The 24,152-nt window shown below is 33.3% G+C and overlaps 1 protein-coding gene across 7 annotated transcripts in view; it reads right to left on the minus strand.

Annotated features, from left to right (window-relative positions):
* Nucleotides 1-2,011: 2,011 nt before the first annotated feature.
* Nucleotides 2,012-24,152, minus strand: part of Pds5b (PDS5 cohesin associated factor B) — a 197,147-nt gene continuing 175,006 nt past the window's right edge. For 2 of the 7 annotated variants that reach the window (XM_074043570.1, XM_074043566.1), the window contains 10 exons: nt 22,951-23,065; nt 21,017-21,149; nt 20,530-20,649; nt 19,506-19,568; nt 18,510-18,655; nt 17,123-17,228; nt 9,610-10,049; nt 9,411-9,521; nt 7,264-7,402; nt 2,012-6,298 (listed from right to left, as the gene is read on the minus strand). In XM_074043570.1, coding sequence (XP_073899671.1) covers nt 6,263-6,298; nt 7,264-7,402; nt 9,411-9,521; nt 9,610-10,049; nt 17,123-17,228; nt 18,510-18,655; nt 19,506-19,568; nt 20,530-20,649; nt 21,017-21,149; nt 22,951-23,065 — 1,409 coding nt within the window. In that variant the 3' untranslated portion in view covers nt 2,012-6,262. Of the gene's footprint in view, nt 6,299-7,263; nt 7,403-9,406; nt 9,522-9,609; nt 10,050-17,122; nt 17,229-18,509; nt 18,656-19,505; nt 19,569-20,529; nt 20,650-21,016; nt 21,150-22,950; nt 23,066-24,152 lie in introns of those variants that run through there. The other 5 variants (XM_074043569.1, XM_074043568.1, XM_074043567.1 and 2 more) reach the window with 5 other exon arrangements.

Here is a 24,152-nt window from a genome sequence, read left to right on the forward strand (position 1 = left end):
GAATAAGAAGACAGCAAAGCAATGGCATAGCAGCCATAACCTATCAGAAAATAATGGAATGACTGTGACAATGTTAACAATAGTAATAAAGCCCATAAAATATTTTAAAAGGTACAAAACCTATTCTTATGAAAATAAAATTCTATTGAAAGGAAGGCCTTTTAAAAAATTCTTTCTCAGTGGGAAGAGTCAATATTGTAAAGATATTCCTTTTCCTTTTTTGCAAACTAAACTTTTAGTATCATTCCTATCAAGAGATACCAACAGGATCTTTATTTTACTATTATTTAATGGTGCTACTGGGGGTTGAACTCAGGACATCACAGTTACTAGGCAGGTGCTCTACCACTTGAGCCATACCCCAGTCCTCTTTTTCTTTAGTTATTTTTCTGGTAGGGTTTGCCCTTGAACTACAATCCTCTTATCAATGGTTTCTCATGTAGTTGGGATTATAGACATGGACCATCACACTGCTTGTCTGGTTTTCTAGGTGGGCTTCATGCTTGAGTCATACCTCCAGTTTATTTTGTTCTGGTTACTTTGGAGATGGGGTCTTGTGAACTATTTGCCCTGGCTGGCCTTGTACCATGATTCTCCTGATCTCTGCCTCCCAAGTAGCTAGGATTACAGTCATAAGCCACCAGTAACCAGCTCCCGTTTGTTGAGATAGGCATCTCATTAACTTTTTTCCTGGTTTTGCCTTGAACTGCAATCCTCCGAATATCTGCTTCTAGGGTGGCTGGGATTAGAGGCATGAACCACTGCATCTAGCCTTATTCAACTAATCTTGACTTATGAATATTTCAGGTAGTACAAAAAGAGGATGCTCTGGAGTATAACAGGTATGATCACACCTTCCTTCATCATTTCAAATATGAAAGTCTTGACTGAACCAATCTCTGGTCCTGCTTCCTCACTTATTAAGGGTACATCATTCAACTACAACATACAGCTACAGTGAGGATTGTTAAGACATGGAAATACAGTTAAAGCTTTTAGTAAGATATATGGTAAAATAAATACAAAGTTCTTCATTTTTAATCCAACTTCTTTAATGTCTGTTCTTTTCAATAATTTTACATTTACCCAACAAACTTTTGAATACTCACTCTGAGCACTAGGTACTGTGCTAAGTCCTAAAGATAAAATAGTAAACAAAAATACCATGTCTGTCTTCATGTAGCTTACCATCATAGAGGCAGTGGTACAGGCATTAATCAAACACTTCAAATGTCAACTGTGCTAAGTTCTATGAAGGAGAGAGCTAAGCAAGCAAATAATATTAGGGTTTGCTCTTATCGTGGAAATTCTCACTTGTAGGGTAAGTAGGCAATAAGTAGGCACAGTGAAATGAGGAAGACTATTCCAGGCAGAAAGAAAAAAAAATGTATCTTTTGAGTTTGTAATATATTTTCATTTCTACCCAACTGATTAACTTGGGACAACAAACTGAAGCAACAATATAGCCAGCACAGAACATGAAGGACCAAAGATGCAGAGCTTTGTAGGGCACATTATCCTGAAAGCAATAGTAAATTATTAAAGTGCTGTGGGGTTTATGTTGGCAGTCATTGTTGCTGCTGTTGGGTGCAAATGGAATCACTTTATTTCGCAAAAGTACGGGTACTCTATGAAAACAAATTTGAGGTGGAACAAGAAAATGCCCTTCAAAATATGAAGGTACAATAAAGACCTTTCAAGAAACAAAAGCTGCCTGAGTTAACTACCAGCAGACTTACACAACAAGCAATGTTAAAAGTTCTTCAGGATGGAGGAAAATGAATTAAGAAGATGTACAAAACAACTGGAGGGAAGAGGGCACAAGAAAAAGAGAAAATGTATGGATAAACATGAAAGGATACTGTCTCTTCAAAGCAACAATAATACTGTGGCATTTGTAACTATGAAATATAACAACTACAGTACAAAGGACACACAGCAAATAGAGCTGAATTGTTTTAAACTGCTTGCACTGATCTTAAGATGGTAAAAACATTTATACAACACAGACTGCAGTAAATCAAACACATATATATTGCAAACTACTGGGTAAACCTTTTTAAAAAATACTATCAAGTACAACTAACATTAAGTATAACTAATAAACGGAATCAAATCAAACAGTAAGAAGTGATAACAAATAAATCAGTAAGAAGTACTTCACTGAGCTAAAAGAAGGTAGGAAAAAGAGAAAATAAAGGAGAGAACAGGAAAAAAAGTAACATGGCAGACTAAATGATAACAATGGATAAAGTCTTCAAATTAGATAAAAGAGTAAGATCTGAATAAAACACTTTTATGACATACTTTAACCGTAAGGATGCAAATACTTAAAACTTACACAGCTACACCAAAGTATTACATAAAGTAGATATAAAGTATTAATACAGATAGCAACATTTTATAACTATAAAATATCACTTAGTCATGAATAGCTATCCTAAATTTTACACAAAGAACTACAGAGTTTCCAAGTATATAAAACTTCTCCCCCAATCTTTTCTATTCTCTATCCTGCTTTTTCTTTAATTCACTGCACTTTTCCACAACCTAGTAGTTTAATTATTTTTTGCTGGACTGGTGGAGTGGCAAGTGGTGGAGTGCCTGCCTAGAAAGCGTGAGGCCCTGAGTTCAAACTCCAGTACCACCAAAAGCAAAAACAGTTTATTTGTTGCTTGCTCACCTACCCACAACACAATGTAAGTGCCACAAAGGTAGAGAATCAGTCTGTGTTGATCACACTTTATCTACAATAACACTGACTGAAATTTGTGAGTGACTGGCATATATTAGGCACTTAATAAATATTTGCCAAAAAAATTGGTAAAACTGAGGGTCATGGATGTAACTCAGTGATAGAGTACTTGCCTAGCATGTTACCCTGAGTTTGTGATCCCAGCACTAACCCCCAACCCCAAAAAGATGGTAAATTTGGACTAGGACATGGGGGCTCAAGTTGTAGAGTGCTGGCCTAGCAAGCACAAGGTACTGAGTTTAATCCACAGTATGGGGAGGAAGGAAGGGAGGAAGGGAGGGAGGATAAAGGTAAAACTGCCATTAGTGACTTATTTTCTTAGTGCTTATTTTCAAAGTTTATGCTATATATTCATTTTCTTCAATTAGGAGATTCTTTAATTTTAAATAGTATTTAGTAAATTTCTGTCAGCCAAGATTTTGCATGAGAAGGTAAAACAAAAAGCTTGGAAAATGTTGCTGGAAAATATACTTCCTGTTTATGAAACAAAAGCTCAAAAATTAAAAATCATCAAAACAGAACTTTCTCTAGTAAACATATATTGATTCACATAAAAATACAATTATATGAGCTTTCATATTTATTCAACTTCACAGAAAATCCAAAAGTGTGTCTGAAAAAACTGGTTACCTAATAACAATTATTCGTTATAGTAACATAATACTATGTGGTAGAGAGATATACCTAAATTAAACAAATTGTTAAATTCCCAACATTCTTCCAAGTGAGCAAAAGGAATTCTTAAAACTTACAAGTTGTAAGAAGATACAGAAAGTAATTTAAACTCTAAAACATGGAACAAGTTTTATAGCCACATTTTTAATTTACATACACAGTGGAGATCACTGAGAAAGCTTCCTGTTGCACTGCAGCAAGAGATTTTTATTGGAGTGTACATTAAACAGACTTGCTACAGAGTGCAGCAAGGTAACCTCACTGAGGAATCATGAAATTTTTGTAGTGGAATTTGTTACAGTGAGCTAAGTATCTTAAGACATCATACAGTACATATTTTAAAAATGAACACTGTCACTGCAGTGTGCTAGCAATTGCTAGCAATTAACGTCTTACACATATTTAAATTTTATTTTAATTAAAGTATGTGGCTCTCCAAATGTTAGTACATGAAATGTTAAGCTTAAACATAATAATAAGATAAGCCCCTAAAAGGAGACTCGGGACATCAAAACTTTGAACGTTATTGCACCTATTTTTCTACAGAAAAAAAAAAATGAAAAATTTACATCATAATCCTCCCCAAAAGTGAACAGACAGGTAAAATTACAAACTTACTGGCATTGAAAATAAACAAAATCTACAATGAACATTTTTTGTGAAATGATATACAGCATTAATGTGCAATGAAATTTGACTAGCTATGATCATGCAAACAAAAAGCCTCCACAAATCATTTTTTCATGTTTTATAAAACGGTCAAAGATATATTTCCATAAATATTTCCGGTGAAGTTTAGTCAATGACAAAAATACAAAGCTATCCTTTATTCTTTACGTTATAGATTTCAAAACATGCTTTTGCACTGCTTAAAGAGAAATAGCATCGTTTGGGAGAAATGAGCTAATGAAACATTTAAAAATCAATGTATCATGATCCAACTTTAGCTGCCTTGTTATATAGCAGCCTCCCATAATCACTAGTGTCAGTATCATTGTAAATGAAGAAAAGTTAAACACTGAAAGATTAAGATACAATTCAAAACATTTTTTTTAAAAATAAAAAGTTATTTCATAAACATGAAGAAATCTTTAAAAGAAAAATAATACATCAACTGTGATACACACTGGAAAATAGTAAATTGTCATTTTCTAAAATAGTAGCTTCTTTATTATATCTCCCATCTATTATAACCAATTTTGGAAGTATATCTCAAACATAATGATTTATTTATATGAAATGCTCCCATAATCACTGTGATAAAATTAATAAGTTACAATACAATTTTTCTTTTCTGGTGTTAATAAACCATGGAAAAAAACCAAAAAGAACAGCACCTGAAATACTAAACTGAATTTAGGAAAGTATTAAGTAGTAACATATACGTTTTGGTTCAAAATACAGTTTATACAACTGTATAAAAGATGGATACTGCCTTAAGTAAACTGTTTCTATATTTTGTAGATTACAATGAAGAAGAGGGGTGTCGGGGGGAAATCTGCTCTAAATCCAAAAAAACTGCTTTCCCGATCTGGACCGACTGGGATTCCATTCAGTGTCTGTGAGAGCGTGACGATGATGATACCTACAGCAGCTGGCACTTCTACCATGCCCCTTCACAAAAAAACAATTTTTTGGCTCCAAAATAAAGTACAATAATAAACTCTTGGTGAAAAACTATGTTATGGGGAAATCTATCATATACTATGGCTAAATATGAATTTACAGAGAAAAGCACATCCCATTTTCAGCACTTTTTTCATAAACATGCAACTCACTATAAAATACAAAACACTTGGCTTTCAAGAACAGATTTATAAAGACACACTGCATCAATAAAATTTTTTTCTGATTAACTTTACATTGTTATGGAGAACTGGAACTTTTCTAATGTGTATATATCAGATATTATAGTGTAATAATTTTTATTTTCTGAACATAATGTTCAAGAGGAAATATCTATACACAATAACATTCTAGACTATTAAAAACTCAAATTACAGAATTTTATTGATACAGTAGATTAATAAAAACTGAAAGGGGGTGATAAAATGGGATAAAGAATTCAGTACATTATTTTATAACACACTCTTTAAAATTAAAATATTTTAAATCTCTTTCTTCTTAAAATTTTCATTGCCATGAAAGGCCAGAGAATTCTGGGACCAATACTGAGGTGTAAAGTAATCAAACAACTTCAGGACTATTTCACAATTTGCATGATGTCCTCGCATCAGAGGCATCATTCTTATGTGATGGCAAACAATTTAGCACCTCTGAAGATTAAGGGTGCCCAGGAGTAAACACCAAGTAAAATACATAAGGAAGAGAGACCATTCAACTCTCCAACAAACAGTGACATCAAGAAAATGACACCAATTGTTGAAAAACATTTTTTTTCACAGTAAAATTGCAGAGAATACAAATACAAACACTGACAGAGTACTGCTTAAGATCTATCCTAACAAACTCTTCAAATCAATAGATCCAATAAACAGTTGGGTACTGTCAGTTTAAAGCCGCAGATAAAAGCTATACAAGCACTTTAGAAGTCAGAAACATTAAAAAGAAAAAGAAGGGGAAAAAAAGATTATTTACAAGTTTCTTCTTTAGTTTATGTGTCTACATAGCCATCACACATGACACTTTCACAAGACTCCAGAGTCAATCTTATCACCATGTGTATGGCTAAATCATGTGACAAGTCCGAGGTCCAACTGTCCACACTTCGGCAGTCCCATTTTGTGCATCAGAGGCTCTATTCAGCCTCACACTTGACCAAAAAAAAAAAAAAAAATCCAAAGCTTTCAAAAAGAAAGTTAATTACTCTGTTCACCGCCTTTCCCTTTTAGAACTTCTCCGTCGTACCTTAAGAGAAAAATCACCAGATGCTTAATTAAAATGGGTACATAATCAAAGGACAGTAATAATTATAATTTATAACTAATCTTAATTCTCACTTATTCCTTTCTTTGTTTTTCTTTCCCTGAAGTCTTTCTTCTTTTAACTTTCTGCCTTGGCTTTGCATATTTAGGTCTGACTCCTTACATGCATGCTATAAGTAGTCTTCCCCAGGCAGCAAAATTATTTTACTTTTTCTATTTAATAAGTTTAGAGAATAACTCACAGAAGCCAAGGTCCACAGTAAGAAAAACAGCTACACACATTTTCATTATCTCTCTATTTATGTTTATGCAGTAAAGAAAACACTTGAAATTCATGAATTGCACTCACAGATGTCTTTCTGGGAAAGCAGTTATTGAATATAGTTTCTATTAACTACCAAATACATTAAAAACAACCTGAAATTCAAACATATTGCCATTTTCTGGCAAGCACTAATGAAAGTTTGAAACTAGTTCAAAAAAGGTCAGAATAAACTAAAGGATTATAAAAAAGAATTGGATTTAAATTTAATTAATTTACGGTGCAGTTTTCCTCTGATGAAAACATCAATTACTATGGAATCTTCACTCTTACTTTCATATCCCCAAACAGAAACTTTAAGAAAGAAACCAAACTAGGCATAGCTTAAGTGGTTGGAGTGTCAATATTGAACTGCTACCTGTACTTTTCTACACTCAGTTGAACTTGTTATTTACATGTTCGCTAGGCTACACCCATTATTCCCACTTAATTTCAGATTCCCATTAAAGTTATTTTCTCTATTATCCAAAATCTAGTAGACAAAGTGACACTATAAACTAATGAGAAAACATATAAATAATTGGAATTATAGATAATAACAAGTGCTAAATGGCTCTGACAAAATATTTACTGGCTCTACTTTTATATTCCATACTCCCACAGACCACACTTTAATAAACACATACATTTACGGCAGAAACTTCCTCTTCCTCTGTTTCTTCCTGTGGCATATCATCATTGACAGGAGAGCTACCTTGGAACACGTCTAATTCTTCACTTGAATCATTTTCTTTAGTAGCTGCTTGTTTGGAGCGTCCTACACGGCTAAAGTAAAACATATGTAAAATGAAATGAACATTCTGATCTTAAGTTGTAAGTGACCTATATGCAAAGATCTGCCAAAGAACAAATTTGACTAAGACAGTATCATAAAGGATTCCCAAACATAACCTGAAGTCTGCCCCTCCTTTCATCTTTCCCAACTTAGTAAAAATCTGTTATTTGCTGAGCAGCTCAAAGCAGAAATTATTTGAGCAGAAAACAGCATGCCAGTCTCTACCTGGCTCTACAGATTCCACTTAACAGAAATCCCAAATCCATTTACTTCTCTCCACTTCCATTGTTACTACCTAATTCAAGCTATTCCTACCTCTTACCTCTTTTTTTTAATAAAGTAATCTTTTAAAAACATAAGAAAACAGCTAAGGTCACTTCTCATATATAGCTCTCCAGTAAAGAGAATAATTTTGTAAAACCTCATCACGTAGTATACAAAATCCTGTAATGCAAATGGTCCTTGCCAACTTGTCTATTATCATCTTTCTACTTACTTCCACCTCTTGACAACTGCAATCCTGCAAACTCTTGGCCTTTCTTTACCTCTCTAAACCAAATGTAGTGTTCTCTCAACATGGACTGCTCCTCCTCTTCCTTTTCTCTAACTCCTACTGTTCTCAACTTATCAATTTGTCACTTTCCAAAGAGAAAACTTCCCCAACTCTGCAATCCTCCTCTTATACTGTTATAGCACCCTAAACTTTTCCTTCAGGGCACGTATCAGAAATCATAATTCCATATTTACATATGATTATTTAATGACTGCATGCTCATTACTTAATGACTCATGAAGATTAGAACCATGCCTGTTATGTACCACTACACAGGCATAACACAGAAATGGTGACAATCTTTTTCAATTCCATTGAAGTCAGAACACAAAAAAACAGACAAATCATAACATATACTAGTATTCAGGCTCTAAAAAGCTTCCAAGAGAATGGAAGATAGGCTGACAAGACAAATAAAACCTCCTGTGTAATTACTTTGTAAGAGAAATACTTAGATTGCAAATATTCATGGAAGACTTGTGCCATTTTAGGAGATAACCACAGCAATCATTTAAGCCCTTAATTTTAAGATATCCAGATATAAAAAAAAAGTTATAAAGCTGAGAGAAATTTAACTTCTGTTGTTTCATTTCAGGAGATAACCACAACAATAATTTAAGCCGTTAATTTTAAGATATCCAGATATAAAGAAACAAGTTATAAAGCTGAGAGAAATTTAACTTCTGTTGTTTCTTTGTTATAAAGTAAATCACAAGAATTTACTATTCCTTAAGACTCTTTTGTTTAGAAATAGTGAGTTTGCTTGGTTGAATCCAAACACATTTATGAAGTTGCCACTATAATGTACTTACCTTTATTTTTTTAACCTGAGAGAAAAATTACATGGAGGAAGGCATGAAGTACTGGCTAGACATTCAGGCAACTTTTCCTTTTCCTGTGGAATACACAGGAATAGGAAAAACTCTAAGATATTTACCCAAGTATTTAACCAAGGTATGCTGGCAACTCTAAAAGTCAAGCTATTGATATAATTACATCCTGGATTACTCTCAGAAAAAGTGATAGAAATATGGTATTCTATTTCTACTTACATAACTGAGAAATACTACCCAAAATACAAACTACAGTATTGATGTTCTTCTCATATTAATTTTGTAGCTGTAGTGACGAGGCAACCTGATTAATGTGTGACAGTTATTTTAAAATATACTCTTTAGATACCGTGAAGTCTGTATAAGAAACAACAAACTAATTGGAATTCATTTATATAAAAATTTGCCTAGGCCTATAAAAATGTACAAATAATAACTGAGGGTCAATTGGGATATTAATCCCCTAGGTAAGTTTATGAAGATGTATGTTACCTAGTATAATGGGAATAAGTATTTGGAATTTAAATACAGCAATATGTATGTTTACAAATTTATGAACTTTTTCAAAATAATTTGAAATTGGCTTGAAATTTAATATTATTTACAACTTACACATTTTTTTTTGGTTGTGATGGTGATGGCGTTTTTGATGGTCTTCCTCGTCCTTTCTGTGGTGTGGATTGTGTGGATTCAACTGCACTAGTTTCAGGAGATTCTGCTCTGCTTTGGGGAAGACCCAAATGTGGATAGCATCAAATTAGGATTCACAATATGGTAAGTGAATAGATGCAGTTTAGTTATACGTACTTACCTCTGTTGTGCTCTTCTTGATACTCGGTGCTGTTTGCTTTTTGACTTCTGTTCTGTATTTCCACTTTGTCTTTCTTCATCTTCCTCTTCTTCTACTGCAGAAGGTCCAGATTTTTTTTTGTTCCCTTTTTTAGATGTTTTCATTGTTGGCTCTTCTTTTGGTGTCCCTCCACCAAGAGGTTTTGGTGGCCGGCCTCTTTTGCCCTTTTTTGGTGGACTGTTCTGCTCATCCTCGTTTTCTAACAGATCTTCTTTGAGTCTCTTTTCCTCAGGCCACTGCTGCTCATCTGATTCTGAAGCTGTATGGCCTCTTTTCCGACCTCGCTGACTGCCTTTAGGTTTCTGTTCCTGTACCAATTTAGTCAAGTCATCCATACCTAATTTCTCCTCTGGATCTGTAACAGGTGTTTTTTTTCGGCTTCTAGGCTTCTCCAATTCAGACTGGGGGAGAAAGGAATCACAGTTTTTAAAATTAAGTTTAATTCTTTTAAATAAAGTTATTAGAGGTAGGAGTATTAGGTAGAGCGCTTGCCTAGCATGCACAAGGTCCTGGGTTCAATCCCTAGCACCATAAACAAATAATAAAATTGTTAGTATGCATATTGCGAACAATGAAACAAAAAATGTGTTACCTAGTTTAGTCACCACTATGAATCTAAATATATAAATCTTAAATGCATCAGAACTGTAACTATTTACTACTTTGCTATTTTGGTTTTCTGAATCAAGGTTTCACTGCATTGCCCAGGCTGCTCTCCAACTGTGGGCTTCAAGTAATCTTCCCACCTCAGCATTTGGTGCAGTTGGGTCTACAAGCTTGTACCACCACATAAAGCTATTTAACTAGTTTTTTAATTAAAAAAAAATTCCTGGAGTAATTTTATACTTATTTTAAAGCTAGAGTGCCTCAAAGAGAAATTTCTAAAGATCAGTATTTTATTAAATTATATATCTTAGTGAAGTAGTATTTCATAAAAAGAATGTTCTGAATTTACTGCTTGAGCTAAAGGATAATTAATCTAAAGTATCTGTTTTTAACAGTCAATTTAAGTAATTATACCACACAGTACATAATACAACATAAAATATCAACTATATTGTATGTCATGTTTATAACATCATAAAAGAACTATTTTTTATTTCTAAATAAGGCTGAAAGATACAAAATATATTTATATTCATCATACATTAAAAATCCTAGGCCAGGCAGGATAGCCCACACCTATAATCCTAGCTACTAGGGAGGTGGAGATTGGGAGGATTGTTTCAAGAACAGCTTAGGCAAAAATTTAGGAAGACCCCCTCCTTCTCAACCAACAAGTAGAGCTTGGTGGAATGCATTGTAATCCCATGACAGCAGAGGCTCAAATCAAGATGATTTTGGTCCAAGATCAGCCTCGGATAAAAATGGGAGACCCTAACTGAAAAATAACTAAAGCAAAAAAGGGCGGAGAGCATAGCTCAAATGGCAGAGCACTTGTCTATTAAGCATTAAGGTTAAGTTCAAACCCAATACTGCAAAAATAAGTAAATGCATGAATAAATGAGCATTTTTGAAAATCTGAAAACACTTCTCAATTAGAGATACAGTTTCTTTCTAGGCTTAACTAATAAACTACACTTTTTTTTAAATCCATGGATTTCAAATATAAAATAAAGTACTAGTCTATATTCAGCGCACTTATACATGAAGGAGCAGGTGAAGATTGAGAAAATTCTCTAGGAACCCAAGGATAAGAATATATGTAGGAATACTCATAATGCAAATTTAATTTCCAAATTTATACTCTTCAAAATTAGTGAAAACAAAACAAACCATTCTTATCGCTCAACTGCCCAAGTATGCCCTTGGTATTATTCTTTTTGTTTGTTTACTGGACTCTTATTTAGTGTTTTCATCTACATTCTTCTACCCTTTTGTAGATGTTTAAGTTTTACTTTGGATTTGCTATGGACTGAATTGTGTACCACCCATTCATAGTTGTGGTGCTATTTGAAGATGTAGCCTTTAGGAGATAATCTGGTTGATATGAAGTCATGAGGATGGTATCCTCATGATAGAGGTTTCTCCCGCTCCCAGCATTGAAGTTCTAAACTTTTTCCTACCCTCACCCTCAAAGACACATTCAATTATTTCAGAACTACTGATTTATGACATTTCCTTTATTTTGAATTATGTTTCAAAAAATAAAGGCCTATCGTGATGGCAACATATTTTACTGAATACAACTAAATATACTTGTGTCTAATACTATCTTTATTACTCATTTTTATATACATTTATTCTTCCACATGGACTTGAAATAAAAATCAAACTGAAATTTTGCAATTATTTGTTTGCTTGGAAAAAAATGTCTTTTTCTAATGCAGGAATACAGTGTGTCTTCTTTCTCTTCAAGTCTTTTATGTAATTCATTTTTAAGCTGTTCCCATATAGGTTCACACTACTTTTTAAGATTATTTAATATTATGTTTATACTGATCTAGTTTATTATTACAGAGGTTTTACTGCAATAAAGAAAATTCCCTTCCCCCAAGAATATATCTTATATAAACAAAATTACCAGAAAAAAAGTTACATGCAAACATATACATACATATGGATACTGCACTCTTATTCTTTCAATTGTTTCTCTTATTTTTCTAAGACTATAAAATTAACATGAATTTGTCTCTTCCTTTTTATTGCTATAACCTCTAACTTATTTCATGTCTTTTTGAGTTGGCCAAACACTCTAGAAGAATTTTAAATAACAGAGTGTTTGTACCCGATTTTTTTTTGGGGGGGGGTAGTACTGGGAATTAAATCAAGGAGGGCCTCATGCTACCATGTGAGCCATGTCCCAGTACTTTCTGCTCTCGTACCCATAGGGTCTCTCACTAACTCTGCCCAAGCTGGCCTCAAATCCTAATCTATCTTTACCTCTCGAGTAGCTAGGATTACAGGAATGCACCACCATGCCTGGTTTATTGCTGTTTTTAAGTAAGAATGTTTATTAAAGAAGTATCCTTCCAGCAGTTTACTAAGAGCCCATATATAGTAGACTTGTTATCTTCAGGTATGTGTTTCTAAGTAGACCACTGTTGAGGAAAAACCATGAATGTTCAGGAAGCACAGAGTTCAGTACTGTACTGCAGATGCTTGACTCACTTTTCCCATAATGCCTCCACCCAACTTACACTGAAGACATGGTGGTGCCTTTCTACAATACTAAAATTTTCACTTTACCACTTAAATTAACCATTTTACATGCTATTGTGTCCGGGAGGATTACTGTAACTTGCACCTTTTGGGGCACCATTTGCTTTTTATTTTCACAAAATGAAAGGCAGGGAAACAGCAGATCACTTGATTAAAATACAAGTAACAGTGATGCAGGACTGAGAGCTTCTCTGCATCAACTGAGCTGGGTAATGCACACATGAAAATTAAAATTTTTCATTTTTTGCAGTTCTTTTGAATTTATTTACTTATTTTGCCCATGCTTGTTAAAATCCATGTGCAATAAATTGTAATAAGATAGGCTAATTGTATATCAAGAATGTACTTTAATTCTTGCTGTTTTCTTAGCATGATCTGAGATTATCTTGTTTCTGTTGTCTTTTTTTTTTTAATTTGGTATATATATCTGTTTACTATATTGTATGAATATATAGTAACATTTACGTATCTTTATATACCACTGGAAAAGACCTATGATTACATTTAGTTGATTAGTATTTACTTAGTTTCTCTGAATAAACTAAAAATTAACTGTTGTTATGAAAAGATTGGAAATTAAGAGAAATACTGAATTATAACCAAGTTTAAAATATCATCTCTGATTTTAAATGCTACATTCCTCTTGACACTCAAATATCTAAAAAGGCAAATGGATTTCTTTATGCTTTGGAAAAGGCTATATATAAGCAAGAAATTCAAAGTACATTTTCTTGAGAATACCATAAAATAATCTGATATCCTAAAACACAATTCCTAATTTTTAATTACATTTTTTTAAGAACACAGAGGAAGACTGGAGTATTACTCAAGGTAGAAAATTGCCTAGCAAGCATGAGACCATGGATTCAACCCCTGTACTGCAAAACAAGACAAAAAAAAATAAAACACCATGAGGGGTATAAAACTGAGGTTAAGAGCTGGAAATAGAGAAAATGTTATTTATAAAACTAAATGTTCAAATATAAATGTATATAGAGAATAATTCATTTGCTGTGAATTTTCAATGTGAAGCTGGTAGTATGCAAACAGTACTCTTTCACTATAATCTACTGGACTTTATGAACTCATGTCTCATCATGCTTACCTCTTTAATGATATTTTGGTTGAAACTAGCTTATTAATATAATAAGGTTCTTCTGGCACCTCTAAAAATGGACCCAATGTTACAGGCTATCCATGCCACAACAGAGAGTGAAAGGCCTCTATTACAATAATGCAAAAAAAAATCTCAAGAACTAGAAATTCAAAACCGTTTTATGAAAAATGAAATAGACTTCATTCTGCATTGCTCTAAAGGTTTTTTGGGTTTTTTTGGGGGGGATATGGAATGCATAGGATAATAAAAACCTCAAGAATTAATAAAAACCATTTTTCTCAACTTTTGTGGGGGTAGGAAGAATGGTCTATGGGTACAGGTAGCCTAGTTCACTTTTCCAACAAACAAGCTCTCTACCTAATGGCACTTTCTGTTGTGATGTGAGTAAGAAACAGGACCAGTACATTTTCTAATTCAAAGATTCTCCTCTATAAACCCAGATGGCAGGATTCCTTTCTGGCTAATTTATCAATATTTAAATCTGCTTAGGTGAAACTTAAACAGAAAATGAATACCAGAATTTATAGTATAGATAGTAAGAATTTTAGATGATAATTTTTCCTGAAGTTGAAAGAAAACCTGATAATAACTGGGAGTGTTAGGACAGATGAAGACAAGAAGGGCAGTTTCAAAGGAAGCTAAAAGAATTATTTCACTGTTAACTTCTACCTGTTTATCAAGTAAACTCAAACACATTAACTTTATTGTTTGATAACAATTAGCCAAAATTATGAATCAGTATAGCAACAATGAAACTACAGCAATAATTCATTTGGGCTAATTCATTTTATTCTGACAAACCCAATCAGTTAAATATCCATATTTTACAGATAAGGAAACTGATTCAGAGAGCCTAATCAGCTATTCAGGAATCTTTAGAACTGAATTGAAAAGTCAAAGTGAATTATTTGAGAATAATTATGTAATTAATTATTAAGTTCACTGAATTGTATAAGAGTACATATGTATTTTATATCTGTACTAAAAGCTTTTCCAAACACTCCTCAAATGACATTGACAATTGTGTCTATTATAGAAGTTATTTCTATTGAAACTTAAAAACTGAATAAGGACTTTATGAAAACTGTGTATTACCATTACCAGAAGCCTATTTAGTAAATGGTTCAAGAAATGAAGTAAATGGAGGAGCCTTTCAGACCCTCACCCATTCCCGTTTGTGGCTGTGTCTAAACATACTGCATTAAAAAAACAACAACAAAAAAAACACAGCAAACAAAAACAAACCCAGCAGTTCTGAATATGGAACTGGCATGTTTGATTTCCAAAGACCCTAAGAATTGTGATTACTTATCAGAATGACAAGAATCACATGAATTCAATATATGTAAATTACAAAGCAATAGCAATAAAAACAGCATGGTACTGGCACAAAAACAGACATGAAGACCAGTGGAACAGAATAGAGGACCCAGATATGAAGCCACACAACTATAACCAACTTGTCTTTGACAAAGGCACTAAAAATATACGATGGAGAAAAGACAGCCTCTTCAATAAAAACTGCTGGGAAAACTGGTTAGCAGTCTGCAAAAAACTGAAACTAGATCCATGTGTATCACCCTATACCAATATTAACTCAAAATGGATCAAGGATCTTAATATCAGACCACAAACTCTAAAGTTGGTACAGGAAAGAGTAGGAAATACTCTGGAATTAATAGATATAGGCAAGAACTTTCTCAATGGAACACCAGCAGCTCAACAACTAAGAGCAGCATTGATAAATGGGACTTCATAAAACTAAAAAGCTTCTGCTCAACAAAAGAAATGGTCTGTAAACTGAAGAGACCACCCACAGAGTGGGAGAAAATATTTGCCAGCTACACATCAGACAAAGGACTGATAACCAGAATATATAGGGAACTCAAAAAACTAAACTCTCCCAAAATTAATGAACCAATAAAGAAATGGGCAAGTGAACTAAACAGAACTTTCTCAAAAGAAGAAATTCAAATGGCCAAAAAACACATGAAAAAATGCTCACCATCTCTAGCAATAAAGGAAATGCAAATTAAAACCACACTAAGATTCCACCTCACCCCTGTTAGAATAGCCATCATTAGCAACACCACTAACAACAGGTGTTGGCGAGGATGCGGGAAAAAAGGAACCCTCTTACACTGCTGGTGGGAATGTAAACTAGTACAACCACTCTGGAAAAAAATTTGGAGGCTTCTTAAAAAGCTAAACATTGATCTACCATTTCATCCAGCAATACCACTCTTGGGGATATACCCAAAAGAATGTGACACAAGTTACTCCAGAGGCACCTGCACACCCATTTTTATTGCAGCGCTATTCACAATAGCCAAGTTATGGAAACAGCCAAGATGCCCCACTACTGACAAATGGATTAAGAAAATGTGGTATCTATACACAATAGAATTTTATGCAGCCATGAAGAAGAACGAAATATTATCATTCGCAGTAAATGGATGGAATTGGAGAACATCATTCTGAGTGAGGTTAGCCTGGCCCAAAAGACCAAAAATCACATGTTCTCCCTCATATGCAGACATTAGATCAAGGGCAAACACAACAAGGGGACTGGACTTTGATCACATGATAAAAGCGAGAACAAACAAGGGAGGTATGAGGATAGGTAAGACACCCAAAAAACTAGATAGCATTTGTTGCCACCAACACAGAGAAGCTAATGCAGATACTTTAAAGCAACTGAGGCCAATAGGAGAAGGGGACCAGGAACTACAGAAAAGGTTAGTTCGAGAAGAATTAACTTAGAAGGTAACACACATGTATAGGAAAGCAATGTGAGTCAACTCCCTGTATAGCTGTCCTTATCTCAACTAGCAAAAACCCTTGGTCCTTCCTATTATTGCTTATACTCTCTCTTCAACAAAATTAGAGATAAGGGCAGAATAGTTTCTCCCTGGTAGCGATGGGTAAGGGGGGGGTAAGGGAGAGGGCGGGGGGAAGGGGAGAGAAATGACCCAAACATTGTATGCATATATAAAAAAATAAAAATTAAAAAAATATATATATATGTAAATTACATGGTAGAGGGTAATTAAACTCAAACTTGTAACAAGAAGCACTAAAGAAAAATCAAATGCCAAATTTGATGGTAATATTAACTGGTTAGGGTGTAAAAATTACTACTTACAGAATAAAATTTTTATTAAGAGTATCGTAAAATCAAACCAAATATCTCACCCTTACAAGATCAGAGTCGTCTCTCTTGTCACTTTTTTTTCCTGGTAAAGGTGAAGACATTGTGTAATCTTCATTTTCACTGTGATCCATTTCAGAACTATCAAGCCTTTTAATAGAGATATTTGTAATCGTTATTACAATCAAGTAACCTTAAGAGCTTTTTCTGTTTTCTAATGTAGTTTTGTAACTTTATGAAGAAAAGGTTCATTCTTTTTAAAGATGAATGTTTTATTCTATCACATTTAGCACAAATCAAGAAGCGACAAAGCTCATTTAATAGAGTAAGGGGATAAATCACAAATTTAATTTTTTCATAAGTCTTTTTGAAACCTAGTTCTTATTTTGGGGTGGAAACATAAAGCAAATTGAAACTTTTTTTTGTTAGTAAGTTAGACTGGCTTACATTGCAACCTGTCCTATTCCTGCCACCACTCCCTTGTCCCAATTTCACTTTTGTTTCTCTCTGCAGCACTTAACACCCTACAACATATAATATTCATTACATTTATTATTTACTGACTAGTCTTCCCCCATTAGAATGTAAGCATGGATCTTTGTCAATTTTACTTACCAATGTAGGCTAAGCATTTGAACTCTGTGCCTGGCATAGATCAGGTGCTCAATAAATACTTGTTAGCAGCACATGCTCTCATGCTTTTAAAAAGATCTAGTCTTCTGTCTCATCCTTATCTGCTTCTTAAAACTACACATTACTGAACCCTAAATCTCAATCTCTGGCCAGCGATAAGGTGATTGTTTTTTCCTTTTTTTTTCTCGTAAGAAAAATAAAGGATCTTTTTAAAACTATTTTGTAAACGAAGTTTATATTTATACATATGTGTGTGTGTGTGTGTGTGTGTGTGTAAAAAAGAAACAAAGGGAGAAGGGAGGGATGCTAAAGGAATGTAATAGAATGAAGTTGTTCAACGTGCACTGTGCACATCTATGGAATTATCACCCTCTTCCTAATTAATGTATGCATATATAAATAACTCAAAATGTACCAAACAGTATAAAATGATCTCCCTCCTAAGATTTTGTGTATTCTTTCAGTAACTTTTTATGCATATGCAAATAAGCGTGAATATAAATCCTTTTTCTCATAACACTGTTCTATATGTGTATAAAACAACTTTATTATTCTCACTCATTGACGTATTATTGTGTTAGACAATGAGGTTGTAAACTGGTTATGTGTACTAATAGATTAACACCAACAAGCTAAAATAAAGTTTCTATTGAAAATAATCAGGCAAGTACACATGAATTTGTGACTACCACTGTTAAATGGGAAAGTTATACATTCACCAACATCAAATGCTTTGAGTTATACTGCTTTAGGTCTGTCAACCTTGTTGGAATCATTAAACATTTCTTATATACTTGCCTCCCTTTTATTCTTCCAGGAGAGCTTGGATTTGAGCTGCTGCTTGCATTGCTTACAGTTTCCATTCGTGATGATTTCGTTTGAGATTGTTTGCCTGCTGATGAAAGTGGCTTATTAACAGCTCCTAGAACATTGGTTGTTTTAGGCTGAAATGAGAAATGCATGTCTCTTTTTATTTGGTTAAAACCAAAAGAAACTTACATGCCAAGAACCACAAATAACAACTCTGCCAAAGTATTTACATACAAATCATGAAAAATATGCCTATCCTTAAGCTAAATGAGGATTATAAATTAAACATCACTTAAACAAATTTAAATTTACATAAATAATTTGCTGACTGGGGACATGGCTCAAGTGGTAGAGCGACTGCCTAGCATGGAGGCCCTGGGTTCAATCCCTAATATGACAAACTAACAAATAAACTAACTAACAAAAACAAGAAAAACTCCACAATTTGCTAGACATAGTAATACATGCTTATAATCCTAGCAGTTGGGAGGATGAGGTAGGAGGATTTCAAGTTTGAGGCCATCCTGAGTTATATAGAGAGACCTTATCTCAAAACAAATAAGTAACAACAACAACAAAAACTATATAGACAACCTAATAGCTGAGTTTCTTAGTTATTTGTAGAAAAGGCTTATTATACACAACATGAGAAGAAATGAAATGTATGGTCATAAATCATAAAAATAGATTAGACTCTTGATACAAAAGGACATAAAAAGATGCCTGTGAAAGATCTTTATTTCGTCATTAGGATAAGAAGTCTAAGGATCAAAGCCTCCTGGCATTTAGAACACGTTAAAATATTTAAGTTTGTATATCTCAGGTTGTATCTACAGGTTTTTTTTTGCTAGTAACTGGAAAATAATTATATTTCCTGCCTTGAAATGTATGAATTTTTAAAGAAATGAAAAATAACACAATGAGGCCGATAATCACACTTAAATAAACTACCACATAAAAATTAAAATGATTCTCAAGACATACTTTTCCAGGAGTGAAAAACGATTTCATTTCTGGAGGCAGATAATTTTTGGTGTTACTGAAATTCTACAAGCAAGGGAAAAAAAAGTAGTCAGTGAATATTTTAACACTGTGTTTGTGAGGTGGTTAAAAGCCAACAAAGCACTAAACAGCTTTCCCTTTTAAAGTATGTATTTAAGCTAATCAGCTGAAACACAAAATTTCGGACAGTGTTTTTGACTAGTATAACAAACTGAAACAACTTTGTACCAACTTCAATATTAACAAAACATATTTGAGCTCTAACATGCTACAACTATAAGACTGCATCAGAAAACACATACTCATAGTAATACTCTCCAGAGACAAGACCACATATATTCCTGCCATCTTGCTCATACCAAAGTGAATGCTTTTAAGGAGAAAGCCCCTTTAGCTACTGGGTAAACCTATAAGCTATTCCATGTCTCCAGGCACTGGTAAGATCTTAAGTTGGTATATTGGTTTAAAAACAGAAAGAGGACAGTGGCGATTTCCAGACTGTTACTCAGTATGTTTAGATAAATTATCAATCTCTAAAAGGGACTGTGGAAAACACCTTTTACATCACATGTATCGAAGAGTGGTTTTGGGCGAACACTCTTACAGTGTTCCGGTCTATCTAGTGTTTATTCTCTGCATGTTTCCTTATATCATTTATAAATCCCAATCAAGGATTTATAAATTCAGACTGAATCTCTATCAGGATTCTGGTTCCCATTTTGGATCAAGAGCTATTAACTCACAAATCCTTAAGCTTTGATCACATTTTTGCCTGTGTTCTTAGCATGGCTTTAAATCCTGAAGACAAACTCTAGGTCAGCCTAACTCATTTCTAAAGCTTAGTATCCTCCAGTTTGGTTCATATTCTGGCCTTTAAAAACTCATGCCTTTCCATGTCATTAGTAGGGGGCCAGCTCTTGATACTGTTTCTTCCTTATCTTCCTGCATTTTAATGATGAAAATATACTTTATTTCAACCTACAAAAACAAATTCTAAAGTAACTACCTTGTCAGGTTGGGTGAAAAAACGAGCTGGTAGCACTGGGTCTTTAGGAGATTCCAAACTGTATGTGGTGCTCTTTGACATAATGATATTCATGGCAACATCACACACGGTGTAGAGTTTCTGTAACAGTATTGTTTTTAATTAGATACTTAAGTTGGCATCCTAGACTCTGTAAATTGAAGTAAATCTAGAACAGGCATCCACCAGTCTAAACCGTAAATTAATAAAAGAAATCATTCGTGTAACCATTTTAGCTTATACTATTACTGTTCTTATTAGCAGTACTAAATTAATATTGGACTTAATGTTAGAATTACTATTAAATTATATTTGTATAACTAATTCTATGTAAGTAATTATTACTTGAGAGAAATACTACTAATAGGAAAAACTGTTTAATAATGTCTATAAATAATATGGACGTTTCATACCCTATGCCCAAATACTTAAACATGGAATCATAATTATTTACAAAAAAATGACATACTTCATTCATTTTTGCATCATCTGGTCCTTGAGCATCTTTTGTTTGTTTAATATTTTCTACCATCTTTCTAATAAATGCATGACTATTATTTTCATTTTTGGCCATTAATATTTCCAGAACAAACCAAAGACACCTAAGAAAAGAAGAAAAATGCTTTGTCAAATACAGATGCAATAATTCTAAACATGAATTTAATAAGCCTCAATTGTAATCCTAGAAGGGGAAAATTTTTAAAACAAGCAGCTATAAATTCAAAAGAAAAAGAAACAAAAAGGGCTACCTCATATCTACCTATCTCAATAGGTCAGCAATGAAGATATGAGTTCATAGGACCCCTTCTCAAGTCACACTAAATTCCCTAAGAAGGAAGGTTAAAAAAGAAATACAAAGGGTATAAAGAATGAAGTGATCTTAACCCCACACTATGACAGGAACAGAAGAGTATCTAAAGGAATAGTTGGGTCATGGATTAAGTAAGGCATCAGTACTCAAGACTGACTTAAGTCTTGTTGGGAAATCTTCAAAAGAATACACGCATTTTATTAAACAGTTGAGAATCTTCATTAATAAATAAGAAAGGAAAACAGCCATGATTGACAATTATATACTGTGTTTACATAAGGGAAAAATTTAAAAGCAAGTTTCAATAGCCCAATTTTAATTACAAAAAGAATTTTATTGAATAAAAATATAGAAAGCAAAAAAAATGCTCTCTCTATATATTATAAAGACAGAAAGGGACAGGGATGTAGCTGATGTATAAAGGAGAAAAATAATGGGAGAAGAGAAAATGTGAAGCAAGACACTATTCTAGAAGTAAAAATTACAATCTTAGTACAAAGAAAGTTCTTCCAGAGAGGTTCTCCAATGGAATGGAAATTACTCATGTATGGTAATACCAGGGCAATTCAGAAAGATAGCCAAAACTGTCTAGTGAATTCCAAAAGATATTTTAGCTACTTAAAAAAACACTGTTCTTTGATAAAGAAAGGTGACTGTAAGTTTTCATGAGTTATAATCACTCTACCACAAAACTCATTTTTAGAGAATTATATGCTTAGTTTTTAGAAATGTAAATTATGGCAAAGAAAAAAGGTAAAAGAAGGTAATAGTTCTTTTTTCCCTTGCAATGAGATGCTAATGATAATTTTATTCTCCTAAGATATCTCAAATATTTTGCTATTAAATATTGCTACAAATTAAGAAACCAAGAATTATTTTCCTTTACTAGGATAACAAAGGCATAACAAATTAATTTTTCAAAACCACTTTGATGACAAAGGTCATCATTAATAACAGAAAGAGGACCAGGGTCTCAAGCTTAGTGTAAGAATTATCCTGATCTTAGGAAGACTTCTTCGAATACCACTCTATGTCCCCTATTCGACACACAGGAATATGTAGTCAATTATCTTTGAAAGAATCACAATGTCATAAACTGTAATTAGAGAATCACTAATAAAGTCATAAACAGGACACGCCCCTTTGTTATTAATCTGACCTACTATGAAATTACACTGTTCTCTCTTCCTTTGGAGGAAGAGTTACTACAAAGAACAACTATGTGAGTAAAGGAGATTATTAGTTCACCTCCCATGAAAATCTATACACTTTCAGAAGGAAGTAGGAAAAGAAAGAAACTGGAATAGACACTTTTAGTGAATTACGTCAACAAAAAAGTAATGCCACCACACTGGTAGAGAAACAGAACTAAAGTATAGTAACTAAGCTAAATCATGTTTGGTAAATTGTACAAGAAATGTAATGTGAAAAAAAAAAGACAAATAAGAGAGCAAATAAGGAAAAGAAGCTTATGTAAATTCCTAAGAAGGGAACTATATCAATTAACTAATTATAATTTAAACTCCACAATCAGCAATAAGAGAAAAAAGCATCTTTCAGAAAATATGAAAAAGGGATAGAAGAAGTCTTACTCTTTCACATCTTTAAGTTGTTCAATATCCTGTACTTTGACATAATCTGGGTCATGTGCCAAAAGGTGAATTGTATACGGAACAACGTATTCTGGTAGAAGAGACAATAATTTTTCTGAAAAAGAAAAAGAAGAAACAAACAAAAACATCCAGGTTAGAAAATCAAATCTCACACACTCTCTCACTTTTATATTTCCTGTATCCCAACAGTTTACCACAATATAACTACCCTGTGCATTGAGGAACATGATTAAGTCAAATGGTTTATCTGCTTAACCATCACACCTAATATTGAAATGTCTACGAAATATACCACGTGCAAAGACAAATATTTCAGTTTTCAAATGCATATAGAAAAACAAACCCATATAAACTATATTCAAGTTTTAGAGACCAAAGATACTTTTTCTCTGATCTTGTAAGCTAGTGAGCAAAATGAAACATTTCCAGTAAATCAGAGTTGGTGTGGCATAAAAATAGGAAGCAATGGTTGGTTCTATTTGTAACAGGGGAACAGATGTAAAAGACTAGAATTTCTAAGATATTTTAAATAAATACAAAGAACTTTTCAGTTTACAATCAAATATTGTTACATGTTGATAGAGATGGACAAATTCTGCTACAGAGGTCAGAAAGGTAATCCTAACCAGTAAAAAGTATGCAAAAAAGTGATATACACATTTTGAACAGTCCATTTATATTTCTTATATTAAAGTAAAAACTTAAACGAGATGTTCAACCTGGAATATAATGCCTTATGTGTCAATAAAACACTAATTTTTCTTCATTTCTAGTGCTAAACTAGAAATGAGCAATTTCACTAAAGAGCAAGGGAAAAAGAGAAGAAACTAGGTCCAAATTTCAGAGAAATTCAAATAAAAGTCTATCAAATATTTACTGAGTGCCTATTATGTTCTACCTATTTCAATCTAAAAATACACAGATGGGTAAGATGCAGGAGGGAGCTCACACTAAAGCACAAATAGAGACCGAAGCTATCTTCCCATATGAAAAGTGTCCCAAAATAAAAATAGTTAATATCTACTGATAACTTCTTTGAGTTGTTCATATGTCAGGTGCTTAATCTGTATCATTTTTTAATTTTCACAACCATAAGAAGTGAGTGTAATTATACTAATTTTGCAAATAAACTAAAGCACAGATTAAGTGACCTGCCCAAACACAGCGAACAAATTACAGAG

Source organism: Castor canadensis, chromosome 10 (genome assembly GCF_047511655.1).
Source record: "Castor canadensis chromosome 10, mCasCan1.hap1v2, whole genome shotgun sequence".
Taxonomy (NCBI): domain Eukaryota; kingdom Metazoa; phylum Chordata; class Mammalia; order Rodentia; family Castoridae; genus Castor; species Castor canadensis.